Here is a 22,137-nt window from a genome sequence, read left to right as displayed (position 1 = left end):
GGCAAGCAGGGGCATGAGGCAGGCAGGCAGGTGAGCAGTTAGGGGTGATCAGGCAGGCAGGCAAGCAGTTAGGGGCATGAGGCAGTCAGGCGAGCAGTTAGGGGCGATCGGGCAGGCAGGCGAGCAGTTAGGGGTGATCAGGCAGGCAGGCAGAGGGGTTAGGGGCAATCAGGCAGGCAGGTGAGCAGTTAGGGGTGATCAGGCAGGCAGGCGAGCGATTAGGTGCGATCAGGCAGGCAGGCAGAGGGGTTAGGGGCAATCAGGCAGGCCAACGATTAGGAGCCAGCAGTTCCAGCAGTCAGACATCCCCTGAGGGGTCCCAGATTGCAAGAGGGTGCAGGCCAGGCTGAGGGCCCACCTCCTTCTCCCTGTGCATGAATTTCGTGCACCGGGCCTCTAGTAGTAATAATAATGTCCTGTACTTATCTAGAATGTTATTTTCAAAGTATTTTCAAGAACAGCATCTCACTTGATCTTTGTAACAGCCCCGTGTAGAGGTTAGAGAGGGCAGGCTACAGAGTTTGCTGGGTCTCAGGACAGTTACTCGGTAGCAGATTCAGGAGACTATTCTTGGTTAATGGACTTTTGGCTTATTACTTATTCACCTAAAATTGCTGCTGAAATTTTAAGCTAGGAGGAAACCTTTTCTTAGGATTTCATAGAAGACTAAAGACATTTTTAGAAAGCAGAATTATTGTGTTAATGTCCTTTACTCAATTTTAAAATACTTTTTATTTATTGAATAGTTAATATATTCACATGGTTCCAAATATAAAAGATATGAAAGGATCTATAATGAAGTTTCCTTTCTAGCCTTAATGGATTTTTTTAAAGTAAACTTTTATGGTAGAAAATTTCAAGGCCCATCTACCTACCAGCCAGCTCCACAGTCTGGTGTCATTGGTGACCACTGCCCCACTGGCCTGCTCCCAGATGATGGACTCACCTTTAAACAGGTTGGGCATCTGTCTTTGCAGCCATGCCAGCACACGGAACCTGCCCTTCATTGCATCTCCCTCGGGCGCCCTGTGAGAGCTTTAGCACCGAGCCCTTCGAGACCCTTATCTGTAATGTGTTTGCTCTTCCATAGCTCCTCTCCTTCCCAGAGCATCTTCTTTGTCAGTCTGCATGCCAAGCACCTCATAGGTGTGTTCCCTGATTCCCGCAAGGGCTCTGCTCTCTGATAAATGTCCCCGTTGCTGTTCTTAGAAAACCTCTTCCAAAAGATTTTATGAAAGGAGAGGGAGGAGTTAGAAAGTATGAGGAGTTGGAAGGTTTGAATTCCCTGAAGCTGAGGACTCTGTTTGGCTGTTTTTATTGCTCAGAGCCCCTGTTGAGCTCCCTCCTGCGTAGGATGCCAGACCTGGAGACATTGGAGATCATGAAGTTGGTCAACTGCCCCGAGACCTTCACACCAGACATGAGGTGCATCATGGGCGAGTCTCCTTTGGTTAAGGGCTACTTTGTCCTGGCAGGAATGAACTCTGCTGGCCTTTCATTTGGTGGAGGAGCTGGAAGGTAAGTCTTTGTCACTCACACTCAGTTCACTGGGCTTCTTTCTTTCTAGAATGATTTGTTAAATGGCAAATAATATATTTAATCTGGTATCTTATTATAGGAAGATACATGTAATTTTAAAGTCCCTTCAAAGTAATTACCATGGAAGGCTCTCCTGATGTTCCTGAAATGTGCAGAGTGTCTTTGGAACCCCTATTTTGGAGTTAGTCACTAAGCCTGTGGGATGGGATTCTTGTGTACTCTTTCAGCTGTAACAAATGTGGGTCCTTTGTGTATTTAAATTTGGGAACATCCAAGTGTGGTGAGTGAGATAAATGATCATGCTGAGTATCACTAGTTTTATTGAATTGATACTAATAAAAATTTAACAAGCTGGTCATGAAAGGACAGATACTGTGTGGTTCACTCTGCGAGGTACTTAGAGTAGTCTAATTCATAATGGATGGTACAGACAGTAAAATGCTGGTTGCCAGGGGCTGGGGCAGGGAATGGGGAGTGATTGGTTAATAAAGAGTTTTAGTTTGGGAAGATGGAAGGTGGTGAAGGTTACACAATAATGTGAATGTCGGATGCCACTGAACTAGTATACAGTACACTTGAAAGTGATTAAGATGGTCAGCTTAGTTATGTGTATTCACAATTTAAAAAATTAATGAGGCCATTTTTCTTGAGTGACTTGTAGAATGGCTCTGAAAACAGTTACGGAAGTGGAGTTATAAAAAACCTTTGGAGCAGAGATGTGTTCAGATAACTATAACCTGTTTTACAGAGACAAAAATAAACACACGGATGTATAAATTACAGTACATCTGTGTACCTTTCAGTCTTACTTCTTCCTAGATGTCCCTGTGTCTTAAACACTTTCTAGGGAATCATCATTAGAGCTAAAATCCTCATAGTGGTCTTGTGAGCACAGCAGATGGATCCATGTTTGTTTCTTCCAGAAAGTTAAGGAAATTGCCCGGAATTGCTCACCCAGTCCCTGACAAGACAGGATCTTTGATCATGTTGGTTCTTGATTCCTGGTACAGTATTGAGTGAATCCCATCTGAGGCCCAACTACCACTGCCCCTCTCCCCCCACAACAGGTACCTCGCTGAGTGGATGGTGTATGGTTATCCCTCAGAAAACGTCTGGGAGCTGGACCTGAAGCGTTTCGGAGCCCTGCAGAGCAGCCGCACCTTTCTGCGTCACCGGGTCATGGAAGTCATGCGTAAGTGGAGCTTTATCCTCTCGCAGCTGCTTGCAGGTGTCTTCTTTAGTGCCTCTTCTGTCATTCAGAGGGCAGGTTTTCCTCAGTTCTTCAGTAAATGCTTCAAGCTGAGCTTCTGATGTTTAATTGTTTCAGGCTTGTGTCAGGGACATGGTGTCCCTGTGATGTTTGTGGAACGTTTTCTCTCGCATCTTGTACCTGTTTACTTCGGGGGCAGGACAGTGGACTGACTTTCAGGTGGTAGTTCCTACCAGTCTCGGGCAGCAGCTTCTAGTATGTTCCCAGCATTGCCTGCTTCCCACTGTGCCTGGAAAGCCGATGTCAAAGTGAGTGCTCCAGCTCCCCACCTGGTCTTTGGGATCACGATTTGCTTTCCAATGCAGCGAACTTGCCAACTTATTCTGAAAGCCTCAAGCTTCTCTGAGTGACTTCTGTCATTAATCCATGATACTCTGGCAAGATAGAAAACTACTTCTCATGTGCATACAAAACATTTGTCCCTGCTCTTTCTCCTTGTTCTTGCTTCCCTCCAACTTTGAAGTATCCAGCTCTTCATTTTAACTTAACTAGGTACTCTTCCTTGTCTTGTATTTGTTTTCTAGCTTTTATTTAGGAATTAAACCAAATCAGGTTGTAATTTCATTTTTCTTTTCTTTTTTTAAAATATATTTTTATTGATTTTTTTACAGAGAGGAAGGGAGAGGGATAGAGAGTTAGAAACATCGATGAGAGAGAAACATCGATCAGCTGCCTCCTGCACACCCCTCACTGGGGATGTGCCTGCAATCCAGGTACATGTCCTTGATCAGAGCATTCGGTCTGCAGGCCGATGCTCTATCCACTGAGCCAAAGCAGTTAGGGCTGTAATTTCATTTTTCTTACCCTGGGGAACTATTTTCAGACTTTGCCAAAATATGTCAAAACCAGAGGCCCGGTGCACAGATTCGTGCACCGGTGGGGTCTCTCAGCCTGGCCTGCACCCTCTCACAATCTGGGACCCTTCAGGGATGTTGGAGAGCCAGTTTCAGCCCGATTCCCGCAGGCCAGGCCCAGGGACATGCACCAGGCCTAGTATGCATAGAAGATCTTTGGTTAATCTCTTCCCACCCTATCTCCTTCCCCCTTCCCTCTGAGATTCATCAGTCTGTTCCATGTTTTCATGCCTGTGTGTTGAGCATCTGCCCCCTGGTGGTCATTGTGCGTCATAGCTACCAGCCAGTCGGCTGGTCGGCAGGTTGCTTAGGCTTTTATAAGTATACTAGAGGCCCGGTGCACAAAAATTTGTGCACTGGGGTGGAGGGAGGGGGGGTCCCTGAGCCCGGCCTGTGCCCTCTCGCAGTCTGGGACACCTCAAGGGATGACCACCTGCTGGTTTAGGCCCGCTCCCGGGGGATTGGGCCTAAGCTGGCAATCAGACATCCCTCTGGCAGCCCGGGAGCCCTCGGGGGATGTCCACTTGCCAGCAGGGAACAGGCCTAAGCAGTCAGACATCCTTAGCACTACTGAGGAGGCGGGAGGGGCTCCCACCACCACCGCTGTACTGGCAGCCTTCAGCCTGGCTTGTGGCTGAGCAGAGCTCCCCCTGTGGAAGCACACTGACCACCAGGGGGCAGCTCCTGCATTGAGTGTCTGCCCCTTGGTGGTCAGTGTGTGTCATAGTGACCAGTCATTCCCAGTCGTTCTGCTGTTAGGGTCAGTTTGCATATTACCCTTTTATTATATAGGATACAGGCCTGGTGCATGGGTGGAGGCTGGCTGGTTTGCTCTGAAGGGTGTCCCAGATCAGGGTGGGGGTCCCGCTGGGGTGCCTGGCCAGCCTGGGTGAGGGGCTAATGGGTGTTTGCAGCTGGTCACACCCCCTTCAGGGTGGGGGTCCCCACTGGGGTGCCTGGCCAGCCTGGGTGAGGGGATGATGGCTTTCAGGCTGGCCACACCCCCTTTAGGGTGGGGGTCCCCACTGGGGTGCCTGGCCAGTCTGGGTGAGGGGCTGAGGGCCGTTTTCAGGCTGGCCAAGCCCTCCAGCAACAGAAGCTCCCAGCCTCTCCTTTTTTTCTTTTTTCTTTTATTTATTCTGGGATTTATTTACCTTCTATAATTGAAACTTTGTAGCCTTGAGAGGAGCTCAGAGTCAGTCAGGGCGGGCAGGAGGGAAGCTTGGCTTCCTCCATTGCCAGGGGCAACGCAAGCCTCCTGCTCGCTCCAGCTTCGTGGCCATGGCTGGCTGAAAGCAGGTATCTGGGGTTTATTTACCTTCTATAATTGAAACTTTGTTGCTTTGAGTGGAGTTCAGAGCCCACTGCAGCAGTCGGGAAGCTTGGCTTCCTCCATCATTGGGGCAACCAAGCCTCCTGCTCACTCCAGCTCCATGGCTGCTGGCCACCATCTTGGTTGGGTTAATTTGCATATAGTTGCTCTGATTGGCTTGTGGGTGTGGCTTAAGGCATAGCGAAGGTATGGTCAATTTGCATGTTTGTCCTTTTTTTAAATTAAATCTTTATTGTTCAGATTATTACAGTTGTTCCTCTTTTTTCCCCCCATAGCTCTCCTCCACCCAGTTCCCACCCCATCCTCTGCCCTTACCCCTCTCACTGTCCTCATCCATAGGTGTACGATTTTTGTTCAGTCTCTTCCTGCACCCCCACACCCCTTTCCCCCCAAGAATTGTCAGTCCACTCCCTTTCTATGCCCCTGGTTCTATTATATTCACCAGTTTACTCTGTTCATCAGATTTTTTATTCACTTGATTTTTAGATTCACTTGTTGATAGATATGTATTTGTTGTTCATAATTTTTATCTTTACCTTTTTCTTCTTCCTCTTCTTAAAGAATACCTTTCAGCATTTCATATAATACTGGTTTGGTGGTGATGAACTCCTTTAGCTTTTTCTTATCTGTGAAGCTCTTTATCTGACCTTCAATTCTGAATGATAACTTTTCTGGATAAAGTAATCTTGGTTGTAGGTTCTTACTATTCATCACTTTGAATATTTCTTGCCACTCCCTTCTGGTCTGCATAGTTTCTGTTGAGAAATCAGCTCACAGTCGTATGGGTACTCCCTTGCAGGTAATTGAGTCTCTTTCTCTTGCTGCTTTTAAGATTCTCTCTTTGTCTTTTGCTCTTGGCATTTTAATTATGATGTGTCTTGGTGTGGTCCTCTTTGGATTCCTTTTGTTTGGGGTTCTCTGTGCACCCTGGATTTGTAAGTCTATTTCTTTCACCAGGTAGGGGAAATTTTCTGTCATTATTTCTTCAAATAGGTTTTTAATATCTTGCTCTCTCTCTTTTTCTGGCACCCCTATAATTCTGATGTTGGTACGCTTGAAGTTGTCCCAGAGGCTCCTTACACTATCTTCATATTTTTGGATTCTTTTTTCTTTTTGCTTTTCCGGTTGGGTATTTTTTGCTTCTTCGTATTTCAAATCTTTGACTTGATTCTTGGGATCCTCTTGTCTGCTGTTGGATCTCTCTATATTATTCTTTATTTCAGTCAGTGTACGCTTAATTTCTAGTTGGTCTTTTTTCATATCCTTGAGGGTCTCACTAAATTTATCGGCGGTTTCTAGAAAATTCTTGAAAAACCTTATAACCGTGGTTTTGAACTCTATATCGAATAGTTTGCTTTCCTCCATTTCTGTCATTTGTGACCTGTTTCTTTGTCTCCACATTTTTTATGCTTCCCTGTTTTGGTAGAGTGGCCTTGTGTGGTAGGTGTCCTATAGGGCCCAGTGGCTCGGCCTCCCCAATCACCTGAGGTGGACACTCTTGGTGCACCCCTTTGTGGGCTTTGTGCACAGTCTTGTTGTAGTTAAGCCTTGATTGTTATAGGTATCACTGGGAGGAATTGACCTCCAGGCCAATTGGCTGTGAGAATCAGCTGTGTCTGCAGTGGGAGAACTTCTGTGCTGAAGACACCCTTATGGGGCAAGACTTGCTTCAGTGGGGCTTTGGTGCTCACTGAGTCTGCCCCCTGAGTGTATCCCTTATGGATCTGAGGAGTTGTAATCTGGATGGTCCCACTCTGACCACTGGGTACACTGGCTCTTGGATCTCTAAGGAGGTGCTAATTTAGCCTCTGCCTGAGGCTACCCAGCAGGAGCTATGGAGAGATCTGCAGATTCCCCTTCCTTGTTTGGGGTTTGGAGGTGCCCTGATGAGGCCCAGCTGTGAAGCAATGCAAGCTGCTGTAGGGCCTTGGGCCTTCTCTTGGAAGTTCTGGGTCTGTCTGGCCCAGCTACAGTTTGTTAGGTAATTTTAGATTGCAAAGGGCCAGGGCATTCATATGCAAAAGCCTCTGCGGCAGCTTGAGTGGGGCGGGGTCTCAGGGAATCAACAGGGCGGAGCAAACAGCTATGGCTGATCCTCACTCCTGCCCTAGGAGGCCCCGCGTCTCAGTGTCCCGGTAATCGCTGCAAGCACCTGAGAGAAAGCTGCCCTCGAGTTCCGAGTTCTGCCCGCTACCAGACAGTCCAGTTTCTTCCCGTATGAGTCTGAGTCCCCAGAGACTTCCCGGAACTGGAGTTCAAAGCAGTCGGGGGCTTGTGACTCCCTCTCGATTCAAAAAGACAGCCGCGTTCTCAGTTGCCAGCCCTTGCTGCGTGCGCCTCCGTACCTCTGCACTTTACTTCCGCACCTCCTCTGAGTCTCAGTGTGCTTTTCTCTTTCCTTCTACTTGTAGAATTTCCACTCAACCAGCCTTCCTGTAGTTCTGGATGATGTCCATTTTGTCTTTTAGTTGTATTTTTGAAGTTGTTGTGGGAGGCAGCAATTTCCGGTGTTTACCTATGCCGCCATCTTGGTTTCTCTCTGCATGTTTGTCTTTTATTAGCATAGATATAGATAGATAGATAGATATAGATTAGATATAGATATAGATATAGATATAGATATAGATATAGATATAGATATTTTGGGCATATTTATGCTCAGGACTAAATTTCTACATTGGCTGTGACCATTGTTCTTGATTAAGAATGAACTGCTCACCCTGGCGAGTGTGGCTCAGTTGGTTGAGCGTTGTCCTGTGCACCAGAAGGTAGCCAGTTTGATTAAGGGTCAGGGCATGTGCCTGTGTCGTGGGCTTGATCCCCAGTAGGGGGTGTGCAGGAGGCAGCCAATCAATGTTTCTCTTTCACATCGATGTTTCTTTCACTCTCTCTCTCTCCCTTTTCCCTCTATCTAAAATCAATAAAAACTTTTTTTTTTTTTTTTTAAAGAATGAACTGCTGGTTTAGCAGCTGGTGGTTCCATTCATCATGAGCATTTGGTGACCTTTAACGCCTGTATGACCTGTGGCAGAGAACTCATATCTGGGGGAGATTTGGGACCTGGCAGCAGTATGTGTAATTGCTAAGCTTCCTTCTTTTTAGCAAATATTTTGATTAAAATGTTGAACTATCATAAGTCCAGATTTCCCCATCCATAGTTACTTTAGAACCTATGCAAATCATAACAGAGCTTGAATTTCTCCTTGATGCCATGACATGTTAGATGGCATTTTCTTATTCTCATAAAATAGAAATTGCAGGCATGATAGAAAATGGGGAGAGTACAACCTAAAATACCAGAGATGGGCAAGTTGTCACAATATAAGAAAACCAGCGTTTTAGTTTCCTGATTTTTAGTTTCCCAACCTCCCCAATACCCCAAGGTACCTCCTGTGTGGAATGGTGTGAGGTCAGGTCTCTTTGGAAGGGACTAGAGGTCACACTCTTTCTGGCTATTGTTACTCATTGCTGTTGCAGATTGGACATTAGGAGAAATGAACTCTGACCCTAGCTTGTCACTGGGACAATACTGTGCAAGCTGCCAGGTTTCAGAGCTACCAAATCAGGTGTGCTGTGTGCCCTTTCACTTCAGAAATGGGTGAGGAAAGGTCTGTGATGGGTCTGAGATCCCACAGCACAGGCCCTGTAATGTAAAGAATCAAGAGCCATTTTTTCATACTTTGTAACCACCTGTGACCTTTGATATCTCCTACATCTCTCCTACAGAACTTAGCAGAGTTTAGATCTATGACCTGTCTCCCATTGTTTCTACCTACGAATTTGGAACCATAATTGCAAACAGGGATGTAGAGGTGTCATGTGACTCACAGCTGTATAACTATGAAGGGGTGATACCAGATCTTGCAGTATTTTTCTTTCTCCTGGAGCATGCCTGTTCTACTGGCTGCCGTTTGGCAAGTTACGCTACATTAGCCTGAAAAGGATACTCTTCTTAATGGGAGCAACTCCAGAGTCTAGTGGTTAGTGTGCACGCAGCTCAGTGGCTTGGGCTTCCATGGACTGTTCTCATCTGTTCTAGCTCTGCTGTATGAGTTAAAGGTTCCTCGTTGGGACTTCCAGACAGGGAGGCAGTTACGCACATCCCCTCTCTATGACCGGCTGGACGCACAAGGAGCCAGGTGGATGGAAAAGCATGGATTCGAGAGGCCAAAGTACTTTGTGCCACCAGACAAGGGTAAAGAGGCACATTCTCATTTTTGTTCACTTTTTTGCTTTTGAGAATTAATATAATTTATTTTTAAATGTATATGGCTAGAATGTGTTCCTGGGAGAATAAATAATAAAAACCTAACTATACAGGAGACTCCCCAGTATAAATCTTCTCCTTTTGTTTTTCTGGTCTACAGACCTCCTGGCTTTGGAGCAGAGCAAGACTTTCTATAAGCCGGACTGGTTTGACATTGTGGAGTCTGAAGTCAAGTGCTGTAAGGAAGCCGTATGTGTCATTGACATGTCCTCTTTCACAAAGTTTGAAATAACAGTAAGTAATTGGAAACCAATATAACAGACTAGGAGACGGTGCCTCCTTTTTTCATCTGTCTCTTTAAAACTGATTCTGTAAGAACTCTGGTATATTTTAATACCGTATCTTTATTACATTTTTCTGAATTTTTAGCTCTTTGTTTCTGGTTTTTAATCTGCTTACAGAGGCCCATTTATCATTAGAATCAATAGCTAGCTTTCTCTGGTGCTTCCTACAGTGGCGTAAATCTGCAAATATTGTTGCAGGAGTCCTGGCTAACTGAATTTTCATAGCAAGTCATGTTGCTCATGTGTCCGTGTTACCAGCCAACTGTTCTTGTGCTCTCTCTGCTTTGTGTCTTAACTCTGCAGTCCACCGGAGATCAGGCATTAGAAATTCTGCAGTACCTCTTCTCCAATGACCTTGACGTACCCGTGGGCCACATCGTGCATACCGGCATGCTCAATGAGGGCGGAGGATATGAAAATGACTGCAGCATAGCGCGCCTGAACAAGCGCAGGTGAGGCCAGCTGCCTGCTGACTCCCTCCGGCACTGGTCCCCGGGTACTGCGGCAGAGCAGAGCTCCCAGCTCCCCCAGGAAGGACAGAACACCTCACTACCTCATGGCCAGTCCATTAGCAGTATAGGACAAAAAATCACCTGAAAGAAAAAAACTCACCAGTTATGCAAAACTCGATGGGAAAATTAGTTACCCTACTGGGAAGAGACGTCTTACCTTGTATTAGTAGGTCTGTATAGTGACAGAAGTCAGCCTTCGATTGTCCTTACATGGTGTATCCTCAAGTTCCGTGCTCCTGGCCCTCTGGAGGCTAAGAGCTCTTTGGCCAGTATTCTACCCACTGCTTTGACACTAGCTCAGAACTTGATTGCTTCCCGATCCTCCTCTCTGCTGCCTGGTTTTGATTGCTTGTGGGTCTCACTTTCAGTTTCTTCATGATTTCTCCAACCGACCAGCAGGTCCACAGTTGGGCCTGGCTTAAGAAGCACATGCAGCTAGACAGCAACCTGCTCCTGGAGGACGTCACCTGGAAATACACAGGTACTTCTCTCCGGGTCCCCCAGGGGAGCTGATCCAGATTTGTCAGGATTAGAAGCGGAAGAGGCTCGCTGGTTATAGAAAATTGGTCTCTGATACTTCCTGTAGTTTTTTTAAAAAACATTTTATTGATCTTAGAGAGGGAGAGAGAGATAGAAACATCAATGATGAGAATCATTGATTGGCTGCCTCCTGCACGCCCCCTACTGGGGATCGAGCCCGCAACCCAGGCATGTGCCGTTGGCCGGAATCGAACCTGGGACCCTTCAGCCTGCAGGCCGACGCTCCATCCACTGAGCCAAACCAGCTAGGGCACTTCCTGTGTTTTTTAAGGAAAATGTGGAATGAGTTCTTCAATTACTGTTTTGTTCACTATGTCCCCTGCAGCCAGCATGTTAGGAGTGTGAATATTTGTTGAGTGAATGAGTAAATAATTTTTATTTTCTCTTGTTTTCTAGAATAAGTAATTTTAAAGCATTTTTATATTTATTATCTAAGTATTATTTTCCTCAAAAATTTTCCTTAGCTTTTTTTTTAAATGAGTAAATAATTTTTTTAAATATGTTTTTATTGATTTCAGCGTGGGGAAGGGAGAGGGAATCTTCGATCGGCTGCTTCTTGCATGCCCCCTACTGGGGATTGAGCCCGAAACCCAGGCACGTGCCCTAACTGGGAATTGAACCCTGACCTCCTGGTTTATAGGTTGATGCTCAACCACTGAGCCACACTGGCTGGGCAATGAGTAAATAATTTTTAAGGATGGCTTAAATTTCCTGATGGTCTCAGTGGTTCAGTCAGGGGAGCAGCCCTCCTCTAATGCCATCCCACCATTCTAGGTGTAATTCCTCCCTCCCCCTACTTAACCTACCCCTGCCCTTCATTCCAGCAGGCCCTCTTTCTCAATTCATTGTAGCAGCAAATATTACAAACCCTTGCTACCAGATTGGCAAACTACAGAATCTTGTTGAACCAGAGTTGTTTTATGGCTGAATGAAGATAGTTAAAGTGTACTTAGCACAGGCTGCTGTCACAAACGGACAGATCCAGTGATCGGGCAGCTCTCCTCCTGGTCCTGATTTGGGATTGGGGCTTTTCCCATCACGTAGCCACACTGGGAAGATGAGGGGATTGGGAAATATGCACGAGAGTATGTCCAGCCGGGACTTGGTCTCACGGTCCCATCTGACTGCAAAGGAGGCTATGGAATGTTGCCTTCCTGTGTCCCTAGGAAGAGGAAACACTCCCGTTAGTTCTCCTGCCAGCAGTCAGTAGCTGCATTTAGCAGGCCTGTCGGGAGAGGTCTATCTGTCAGAATCAGGTGCACCTTGCATCGCCTAAACTAAGGGATGTTCTTGTGGTCTTGCCAGCCAGGCCTGGTTATAGGTGAGCAAGTCCACAACAGACCTTTCCCATTGGCTCAGCTGTTTACCTGGAGTGGCCAGACATTGCTTGTTCTTTTCTGTTTAGCCCTCAACCTGATTGGTCCTCGAGCTGTGGATGTGCTGTCCGAGTTGTCCTATGCCCCGATAACTCCAGACCACTTCCCAAGCCTCTTCTGCAAGGTGGGTGCCAGTAAGGTTCTAGTGTTTGAATGGGCAGGGAATATCGTTTTAAGAAATGGCAATTGCATGTTCTTACTCTGGCAGTAACACCCACAAAATGTGCTGACTTATTAATAAAGTGACAGAATAAATTCTTTATTTTTCACCCTTCATGTTCTCCTTACTTAATAAGCATTAGGATATATTTGAAGTGGATTTAACTTCTCTGAGTATCAGTTCTATGTAGTTATTGCTTTCTATAACAGCAGATTCTACGTTATAGGATATAAAACGCCAGTCAGGGTTAGGTCCCTTCTCTCCAGTAGCTCTTCCTCTCTCCCATGCCCAGAGGCAGAGCAGCTTCTGTGTATGTGGCATCTTCAGGTAATAAATGGTGTAGGTCAGTGGTCGGCAAACTGCGGCTCGCGAGCCACATGCGGCTTTTTGGCCCCTTGAGTGTGGCTCTTCCACAAAATACCACATCCAGGCGTGCATGTACAGTGCGATTGAAACTTCATGGCCCATGCACAGAAGTCGGTATTTTGTGGAAGAGCCACACTCAAGGGGCCAAGGAGCCACATGTGGCTCGTGAGCTGCAGTTTGCCGACCACTGGTGTAGGTGAGTCCCTAAACAACTTACGTAAGATTCTTTCTTATACTTGGCAACTATAGCTGAGTGAAACAAATTGTAACTGAATAAAAGAAATAACTGCGTACTCTCCAAGTGGTTGATTTGAGGTCCAAATGGAGAGATGTTTTTGTCAACCTGTAACAAGCAGCTTGGAGACAGTTATTGAAGGAGGCTCTTTGATATTCAAACCAAAATTGGGATCCACCTACTAATGGATTTTAGTTTTCCTTTTCCTCCATGGCAGAGTGAAAGCCACAAAAAACTCACTGTTAGCCATTACTAACTCCTTCACAGTGTCTTTGCTTCTTTTTAAAATTTTTATTGATTTCAGAGAGGGAGGAGAGGGAGAGATAGAAACATCAATGATGAGAATCACTGATCAGCTGCCTTCTGCATGCCCCACACTGGGGATTGAGCCAGCAACCCTGGCATGTGCCCTTGACCGGAATCGAACACGGGACCCTTCAGTCTGCAGGCCAACGCTCTACCCACTGAGCCAAACCAGCTAGGGTTGTCTTTGCTTTTTAAAAAAATATATATTTTATTGATTTTTTTTACAGAGGGAGAAGGATGAGAGAGAAACATCGATCAGCTGTCTCCTGCATACCCCCCACTGGGGGTGTGCCCAAAACCAAGGCACATGCCCTTGACCGGAACCGAACCTGGGACCCCTCAGTCCGCAGGCCGACACTATATCCACTGAGCAAAACCAGTCAGGGCATGTCTTTGCTTCTTAATGAGTGATCCATCCGTGTGTGCCTGCAGAGCACCATGTGATGCCCGACTTCCTGTGGAAAGTTTGCTTTAGTGCCACCTGGGACTTAGCACTTTCCTTCACAGGAACAGGAATTGAGACAGAAGTAACGGAGCTGCTGTGAACACGTTTTGAACATCAGACCCCAGGATAACAGGTGAACCTTGTTCTCTGGGCACCAGACATCATCCTTTGTGGGCAGGTACCTAGGACTGTCTTCCCAGTGCCCCGGAGGAGACTTCGTCTGGTCTTCATTGCTCCCTATGCACCTAAAAGAAATCTTTAGCTGGACTTTGCAAAAAGTAATGTTTCCTGTTTGTCAAGACTTTGCCTCCACTTCCATCAGCAGCTTGGCTAGCACTCCTGATATTGGTGATATTCAAAGAAAAGACATTGTAAAGGCTTTGTTCCATCCCTAATGACCTGGAGACCTGAAAGCGGATCATTTTGAGGATGGAAGTCTTTCATTCACATGTCTCTTTTAGGGTCAAAGGGTGCAGAGCTAAGGAGAGGGGTTTGCCTCAGACACCATCCACTTCCCTTGGAGTTTTGACGCTGACTATCTCCCTTTGTTTCCACAGGAGATGAGTGTGGGCTATGCCAACGGGATCCGGGTGATGAGCATGACTCACACGGGAGAGCCGGGCTTCATGCTTTACATCCCCATAGAGGTGAGAAGCGAGGAAGGTGTGCTGGTGTCCCACACCTGCTGAGCACTGGCAGGGGAGAGTCTGTTGTGCCTGGTAATTGAAGAGGCTGCGTTAAAGACATTTTAGCATGTTTAACTAAGGTATTTACTTTTTTAAAAAATAGATATGTTCACATGGTTTAAAAAAACCCCAAAGTATTCAGTTCCATTTGACCAGTTTCTGTGATCTTAGTTTTTTGTCATGTCAGAAATTTTTGTATATATGGAAGTTCAAAGACATATTTTTAACCCTCTTTAGACCCACAGAAGCATACTGTTCATCTTTTTTTTTTTAAATACATATATTTTTTATTAATTTCAGAGAGGAAGGGAGAGAGTTAGAAACATCAATGATGAGAATCATCGATCGGCTGCCTCCTGCGTGCCCCACATTGGGGATCCAGGCCACAACCCGGGCATGTGCCCTGACTGGGAATCGAACTGTGACCTCCTGATTCACAGGTGGACGCTCAACCACCGAGGCACGGCAGCTGGGCGTTCATTTTGTATTTCTTAACAATTTATCTTAGAGAAAGAACTTCCTCTTTCTTTTTTCCTTTCTTTTTTTATAGTGGCATATTATTCCATCATAATTTATTTAACCAGCCTGGTACTAATAGACATTTATGGTGTTTCTAATCCTTTACTATTATGAAAATTCGGCAGTGTGCAAGAGTGTACCAGCACATGGAGGTGCCAAACTCTAGGCTGATAGGTGCAAAACAGTTGGTCAGTGCAGCGTTAGTTTCCCTTGTGAGAGGCTGATGGTGTGGGCCAGGGAGGAGAGCTCTGCTTCCCTGACTCCTTCCTCTGCAACTCACTCTGGATCTCTACGATATGCTGTCATCTGTGAAAAATCACGTTATGGGCACACGTTAGAGTGACGTGTACCACGTTTCGTAGCGTGGGCCAGTGCATAGGGAATTGGGGCAGGGAACAAAGCCAGCAGAGGGTGAGCGGGCTATTTGAGCAGCAGCTGAGCTTAGTCATTACTGGGTGCTGAGTGCTGCTATGAGTTATCTAATAATTGCTATATTCTAGTCAGTACTGAGGTTAGTCTCCTGGACATTTTAGAGACATGAAAAGACATGGATGCTGCTTTCATGGAGCTTATGTCTGAGGTAGGGGTGACCCTGGCATACTCCTGGGCTGTAGCACTTTGGTTTGTTGATGAGGCGTCCTGAGAATTTTATACAAAACTCCCCATCCAGATTAATAGTGTCAGCCATCAGGCACGCCAGACACACTCCAGGTTGAAATCTGAAGGTCTGCTGCTTACCACCCTTTCATCTTTCCCTCTAGTATGCCCTACATGTCTACAATGAAGTGATGAGTGTGGGGCAGAAATACGGGATCCGGAATGCTGGGTATTATGCTCTTCGTAGTCTCCGAATTGAGAAGTTTTTTGCCTTCTGGGGTCAGGATCTGAATACCCTCACCACCCCCCTGGAATGTGGACGAGAGTCTCGGGTGAAATTCGAGAAGGTACTGTGTCCGTGCGCACTCCTGTCACTCACCTGCCCGTGCAGGGCATCTGTGTTAGAGCAGGAAGCGGGCTGATGTGGAAGGAAAGGGTGGAAGTGCCGAGACCTCGATGATAGCGTCAGGTGAACAGTGATGATTAGGATGTCCTTAGAATGATTAGTGTGTCTATAGGATAAAACATCTTAATATGAGAACAAGAAACCGCCAGCACCTGTTTTCAGCATTTTGCTCTCTTTTAGACTGAGTGCTTTCTGGGGAAGTTTTTCTGAGTAGAATGTAGTGGTACATGAACATGCCATGATTATTTGTACAAATTAGTTATCTTCCACTCAATTGCCTAATTTTTAGTTTCTTTTCAAAGTAATACATGAACATGATGTTTTTAAAAAGTCATAACTGAAGAGCATGTACTGTGACTTCTCTACCTCTGAACCCCACCTGTCTCACTGCCACCTTTGCCAGGAGCAGTTTCTTGTCTCTCCTTTAGAATTTCAGTGTGTTGTGAACCAATGAGTGTTTATTGACGAGAGCAAAAATATACTTAGGAAGGTGAGACAAGGGCATAGAAGTAACAGGAGCCTGGGCTGCCTTAGCTCACTGGGAAATTGGAGAACAGGGAGCCTTAGCCCAGGATGAGCTGCCGCTGCCTATTGCTCCCTTGGTTGCAAGTCTTGTGGAGTCCCTTAGAGGTCAGGGGATGGCACGGGTGTGCTCTCCTCACCACTTTTTCCCTTCTGTTTTTTTAATTCTCACCCGAGGATATTTTTCCATTGGTTTTTTTAGAGTGGAAGAGAGAGGGAAAGACAGAGAGAAACATCGATGTGAGAGAAGCACATCGATTGGTTGCCTCCTGCACAAACCCTGACCAGGGCCTGGGACTGGGCCAGGAAGGAACCTGCAACTGAGGTATGTGCCCTTGATCAGAATCAAACCCAGGACTCTTAGGTCCAAGGGCTGATGCTCTATCCACTGAGTGAGCAAAACCGGCTAGGGCCCCTGGCCACTCTTTTTAACCTAGATGGTTGGATACTACATCCTTGCTATATTATTATTATTTTTTAAATATATTTTATTGATTTTTTTACAGAGAGGAAGGGAGGGGGATAGAGAGTTAGAAACATTGATGAGAGAGAAACATCAATCAGCTGCCTCCCACACACCTCCTACTGGGGATGTGCCCGCAACCAAGGTACATGCCCTTGACTGGAATCGAACCTGGGACCCTTCAGTCTGCAGGCTGACGCTCTATCCACTGAGCCAAACCGGCCAGGGCTTTGCTATATTATTTTAACAATCATTCCCTACCAGTATAGATCTACAGTATTCTTTTTGAGAAATTATAGATAACAATTTTTCTGATATAAAACTAATGAATATTCATTTTGGAAAATAAAATATGTCAAGAAAACTAAAGTGATTCATACTTTGAGTTTTTATCCTGCTCTTGTTTTTGTATATATGCATATATAAACATGTATGCATTGCATACAGATATATATGCATGGACTTTTTGTTGGGATTATATAAAAATGCAGCTTTTCTAAAATATTCTAGCAAGTGGTTTCTTCCTAAATATTTTGTTCTATTTGGTCTTGTTATTGAAATCCCTGTTTATAAAATAGAAAAAAAATATGGGTACCTGTGTTACAAATATCCTCTGAAGGCATCTCTTATGTTGTGAATGCAGTTTTTCACATGGTGGACAAACGCAATGTCCCCAAAGCCTGCTCTGGGGTGGGGGGAGCGCTGCACTCCACACAGTGACACAGGGGACCCACCCACTGTGCTGCTCGTGAGGATGACTCAGTGTTGCCTTTCTTCCCCAGGGGGTGGATTTCATTGGTCGAGATGCCCTGCTGCAGCAGAGGCAGAACGGGGTGTACAAACGCCTGGCTATGTTCGTCCTGGACGACCACGACACAGACCTGGACCTCTGGCCTTGGTGGGGAGAGCCCATTTACCGAAACGGGCTGTACGCTGGCAAGACCACCAGCAGTGCCTATAGCTACACCCTGGAGCGCCACGTTTGCCTGGGCTTCGTGCACAATTTCTCCGAGGACACTGGGGAAGAGCAGGTGGTGACGGCAGATTTCATCAACCGGGGAGAGTATGAGATTGACATCGCGGGACAGCGGTTCCAGGCCAAGGCCCGGCTCTACCCGGTCGCCTCCCTCTACACCCATAAGCGCCGAAAGGAAGACGTGGAGCTAAGTGACTTGCATGGGAAGTAATGCCAGGCAGTCTTACCGTCTTAGGAGCCTCTGTCCTGATCCTGTCCCTCTTCTCGATTTAACCTTTACCTTCCATTTCTTATCTCCTTGGTATCATTTTAAACTTTTTGCTTTGCAGCCTCTCTTGTCCTTTCATCTCACACTCAGTCTGAGCTGTTTGTCCCATCCGTCCACCCGTCTCAGATTCCCATGGGGACAGGAGCAAGCCCCACTTGTAGAAGTGTGTGTGGTGGCAGTCGGATGTCACATGCTGTGTTGGGAAGCCAGGGAAGCTGGTGGTGTGTAAGGCAGGAGTCCATCTCCGTGGGCCAGGTGTTCTCAGAGCCGCCTGCTGACGGTGATGAGTTGCTGTGTGCTTGTTACGGCCCTGAGGCAGTTGTGCCTTCAGCCAGGCAGCTGCGTTCCTGTTCCACTGTGCTGTGGGCTGGCACCGTGATACCTCGAGCAAGATGACCATCTACCTCACTGACGAGAGGCATCGGGTGGGCTGCAGAGAGAAAGTCAAGCTGACATTATTCCCAGCCTCCCTAACAACTAGTTCTCGACCAGAGGACCAGGGACACCTGCCTATAATTTTCTTCATCGCTTGTTAATCTCTGTAATGAGGGGCTTTGCTTGTTTGGTTGAGTAAACAAGTGAGCCACAGTATTTGAAAGGGAAAAACCATGTTGCTTTTTTCAGATGAAAGGAAAGGGTCTTAACCTCAGAAAGTACCAACACCAAACAGTGCTGCTTTCTCTTCCTGTCCCTTCCGTGGTAGGCTCACTAGCTCAGCAATTATTTCTTCCTTTTAGGAAGAGGGAGGGGAAGGTAGGGCAGCACACATACTGAGTTCAAGAGGACTGGACTGCCAAGTTCTGCTTCCTCTGGCAGGACAGATCCACAGTGACCCACGTGGGTTCTGAGCGAGGAGGGTGTCTGTTGTGTGAGCCTAGCAGACTGCTTTCCATCCTTGCTTTCCGTCTCGTCTGGAATAGAAAGTGACTGGAGTGCTTCCAAGAGGGTCACGCACAGTTCAGAAGTGTCTTTCAAGGGTGAAAATTGAGTGACATCAGACTATACTATTCATCCCAAAGCTGATTTCTTAAAAGTATAAACTGTTGGTAGAGATGTAACTAATTAACTGCAGCCTTTGTTGTATTGACATCGTAGACACATTAGCTCTGCTAGGTCTGTAAGTCTAATAACGAAGGTGCTCCAGGTGCCAGCCTGCTCTGGCTGCTATTTACCCCCTTAATCAGACTGTCTGCCTCTAGGCATGTCTTGCCATTTCCCCAGCCAGTGCCCACCTTTTTAGGAGGTCTTAGTTGATTTGTTAAGGGAGCATGTGATTAGAATTGCTTGGCGGGCCTTGCTATTCTGGTGCAGATGTGTATGTAATGGATGAGAGATGTTGCTCCTAGGCACAGAGGAGAAAGAGGTGTGCCCCGCGGGAGAACAGGAGCTGTGCCAATGCAGGTAACCAGCAGGGAGCCAACTGGCCCAAGAAGATGGAAACAGGTGCTAGAGGGCTACAGGAATTACACGCTCTGCACCATCCCCCATCACCTTTTCTAGTTACGCATAAATGTCTTCTTGTCCACAGCAGAGGGCGTCACTTGTTCACTGAGCGCCCTGCAGCACACATTAGTTTTGGGCACTTCACAGTTTATCCCTGAAGTCTCTTTTTGTTCAGATACAGGCAGCGTGAATCTGGTAGTTTTCTCCATTTGGTCCTAAATCTGGAGGGGCTGACTGACTCCCACCTCTAGCATAAATGACAGTCTCAACACCTAATGTGTGTGTCATTTCCATCTCTGGGGCAGTGAGGCCCCAAGTGTTTGTCTTGTGTGACCACTTACCTCTCTCTAGGGATTCGAGGGGTTCTGGACTCCTGTGCCTGGGGGGATGGACTTTAAGATGGTTGGTACTTTCTTCTCTGAAAGGATCCATCATCACCTCTTGGGGAGCGGTGGTAGGGGGGAGGGGGGGCTCTTCTATCTTGTCAGCATATTCAATTGAGGGAATCTTTTTTAACCTAAAAGCACAAGGTGTGTTAGCCTCAAGCAGATGAAGACCCAGGGGTTGCAAGTCTCCCGTGCGCCGCCGCCTCCCTTGATACCTTCTAAGCCCCTCCTGCACGCATCTGTCCTGTTTCTTGCCACGGTCGTGGCCTTAAATTGAAGTGTGTTATTAGAAAGATTCCCATCTGTGATACTGTCACTGAAGTCAGAAAAGCACTAATTAAGAAAGTTTTAAGAACAAAAAGCACCCACTTGGATAACTTGTTTGCTGCCCTTTAACTTGTGATGTAGTCTCATATCTGCATGTGCAGGACATGCTCCAGGAGGCACAGGGGAACAACTCCCACCACAGTGCTAGTGCTCTTCTGGGGAGTCCCTGTACCCCGAAACCTGGCTAGGGCCAAAGGTCTTAGCCCAGTGATTAACCTGCTTCACTTTGGCCCAAAGATCCCATTTCTGCAGGCGTAGAGCAGTCACTAAGAGAGGACTCCCTGCCCTGATTTCTGACTCACGGACACGTGGGGCATCTGAGTGTCTTCACCATCCTTTCAGAACCTGAGGCAGGTGAGAGGGACCCTTCTGTGACCTGTGGTCTTGGTTCTGACCTGGAAGGCTGTGCTCAGTAGGACAGCTCACTGGCCCGCTTTCAGGGGTAAGCTGCGAGGCTCACTTTTCTCTGTGGCTCCTTGCACAGGGTAGGCAGCAAGGATCCTCCCTAGTGTCTAAGGCAGAGGTTTGGTCAGCAGTGCTTAATGCTAAAGAATAACCTTCTGGGGTTTTCCCCCTATTACCTTCCCCCTCCTGTCCCTCACAAACTCTGATATAAGCAGCATTTTATCAACACAATATAGGGGACATTTTCTTGTGAGGAAAGAATTTTCACCTCTCACATCATTTCCAGGCACATGGGTTCAGGAGAAGCACACTTGAGTGGAAGAAATGGTAGGTGTAACAGTGTTTCCTGCATTAACTAGGACATCCAACTGTAAGTTGTGAGTAAGCTGTAGGTCTGCCAGTCAGCACCTCCCCCTGCCTCCACTGTAAGGTGCTGAGTTGTAAGGCTCCTTCATTGTCAGTGTGGGGCTCACACGCACAGCCCCTCATCACTAACAAATGCACTATTTTACAAGAGAACTATTTTTGTATGTGTTGCCTTCTTTGTCCATTACATACCAGAGTTGTTTCTTCATAATATGATTCTTGACTTTTCTGAACATTGTCCTTGGAGAATTACACATTTCTCATGGGCCATTTTTCTCATGATATTTAGATGCAGCTATTTTTATCCTTTGCAATCCTTCTGCCTCTTAAGTGCAAAAATTAGGGGAGGTGGGAAGGATGTTTTTAGCACCTGTTTCAAAAGATCTAAGCCAGGAATCCCTTTGCACACCAAGAACGGGGGCTTGGACCACATCTTTTCTCCACGCCAGTTCTCGTGCCTTACACTCCAGAGTGTCCCGTGGTGGGTGGAGACAGGAGGGAGGCAAAGGTAACTCCATTTCAGGCTGAGGGTTCCTTCACCCGCTCACCTCTCCTTCCCCAGAGCAGGTGGGTGTGGGTAGAGGCTGCCCCAGCTCATCTCAGTGAGGGTTCTCCAGCAGCACACTCACACCTTCCTCTCTGGTCAACTCTCGGGGTGTGTCAAAGCGCCGCTGCAATGATTGTCAAGTGCATTAGCTCATTATCCGCATCTATAACTGCAGTCTGTCCCGCCCCTTTCTGTCCCTTTGTGTGTAGCGTTAGCAGGTGGCCCTGAAGCCATTTGAGGCACTTAGGTAAACGGGATCTTCTCTCAAGGGCCCTGCTGACAGGCACAGGGTGACCGAGCCTTTCTGTCTCCATGAACACGGTATCAACGTTGTGCACTGTATTTCTATCAAGCCGGACTTCAATTAAGGTTTTCTTTTCATATTACCAGGTTTATAAATGAATAAACAGACACTTTAATTACTCTTACCATGTCCGTGAAATATTCTTCATCTGTGTTTGCCATCACAAAAGATAAACATCACACATAAAACCGTTGATTCCTGTGATGCCAAGTGTAAAACAGAACGTGGAAACCGAGGGGCAGTAGGTACAGGCGTTCTGTCCCCTCCCTGCAGTGCTGGCCTGGCTGGAGAGAGAAGCCCCCGTTCCTCCTGAAGTGACCGCCGGTCACTGGGCTCGACATCCTGCCTTACAACTGACTTCACACTAGAAGCCTGGCACTTGATGTGTCACTCACGTGCCTGTGAGCCCATGTTTATGTGGAAACAGCGTGTGTG

General features: G+C 46.7%; 2 protein-coding genes across 10 annotated transcripts in view; one reads left to right on the top strand and one right to left on the bottom strand.

The window, feature by feature from the left end:
• The window catches only part of PDPR (pyruvate dehydrogenase phosphatase regulatory subunit), a 42,875-nt gene extending 21,049 nt beyond the window's left edge, over window positions 1-21,826 (top strand). For both annotated transcript variants that reach the window (XM_070398369.1, XM_070398371.1), the window contains 10 exons: window positions 1,326-1,518; window positions 2,607-2,731; window positions 9,036-9,191; window positions 9,364-9,497; window positions 9,851-9,999; window positions 10,428-10,540; window positions 12,005-12,099; window positions 14,045-14,134; window positions 15,454-15,636; window positions 17,463-21,826. In XM_070398369.1, the coding sequence (XP_070254470.1) occupies window positions 1,326-1,518; window positions 2,607-2,731; window positions 9,036-9,191; window positions 9,364-9,497; window positions 9,851-9,999; window positions 10,428-10,540; window positions 12,005-12,099; window positions 14,045-14,134; window positions 15,454-15,636; window positions 17,463-17,867 (1,643 nt within the window). In that variant the 3' untranslated portion in view covers window positions 17,868-21,826. The remainder of the gene's footprint in view (window positions 1-1,325; window positions 1,519-2,606; window positions 2,732-9,035; window positions 9,192-9,363; window positions 9,498-9,850; window positions 10,000-10,427; window positions 10,541-12,004; window positions 12,100-14,044; window positions 14,135-15,453; window positions 15,637-17,462) is intronic.
• The window catches only part of LOC138997015 (pyruvate dehydrogenase phosphatase regulatory subunit, mitochondrial-like), a 28,085-nt gene continuing 18,780 nt past the window's right edge, over window positions 12,833-22,137 (bottom strand). For 2 of the 8 annotated variants that reach the window (XR_011468881.1, XM_070398377.1), the window contains exons 7-10: window positions 19,709-21,986; window positions 17,884-18,354; window positions 15,669-15,801; window positions 12,835-14,203 (exon numbers count right to left, since the gene is read on the bottom strand). Coding sequence is in view for 1 of the 8 variants with exons in the window: in XM_070398372.1 (XP_070254473.1) it covers window positions 18,227-18,354; window positions 19,709-19,884 (304 nt within the window). In the remaining 7 variants the exon portion in view is untranslated. Of the gene's footprint in view, window positions 14,204-15,668; window positions 15,802-17,883; window positions 18,355-18,695; window positions 21,987-22,137 lie in introns of all 8 variants that reach the window. The other 6 variants (XM_070398374.1, XM_070398375.1, XM_070398376.1 and 3 more) reach the window with 6 other exon arrangements.

The sequence above is a fragment of the Myotis yumanensis genome, unplaced genomic scaffold, assembly GCF_028538775.1.
Source record: "Myotis yumanensis isolate MYYU_CA2020_CCGP unplaced genomic scaffold, mMyoYum1.0.hap1 SCAF_18, whole genome shotgun sequence".
Classification (NCBI taxonomy): Eukaryota; Metazoa; Chordata; class Mammalia; order Chiroptera; family Vespertilionidae; genus Myotis; species Myotis yumanensis.
This window is presented reverse-complemented; position numbering and strand designations above follow the sequence as displayed.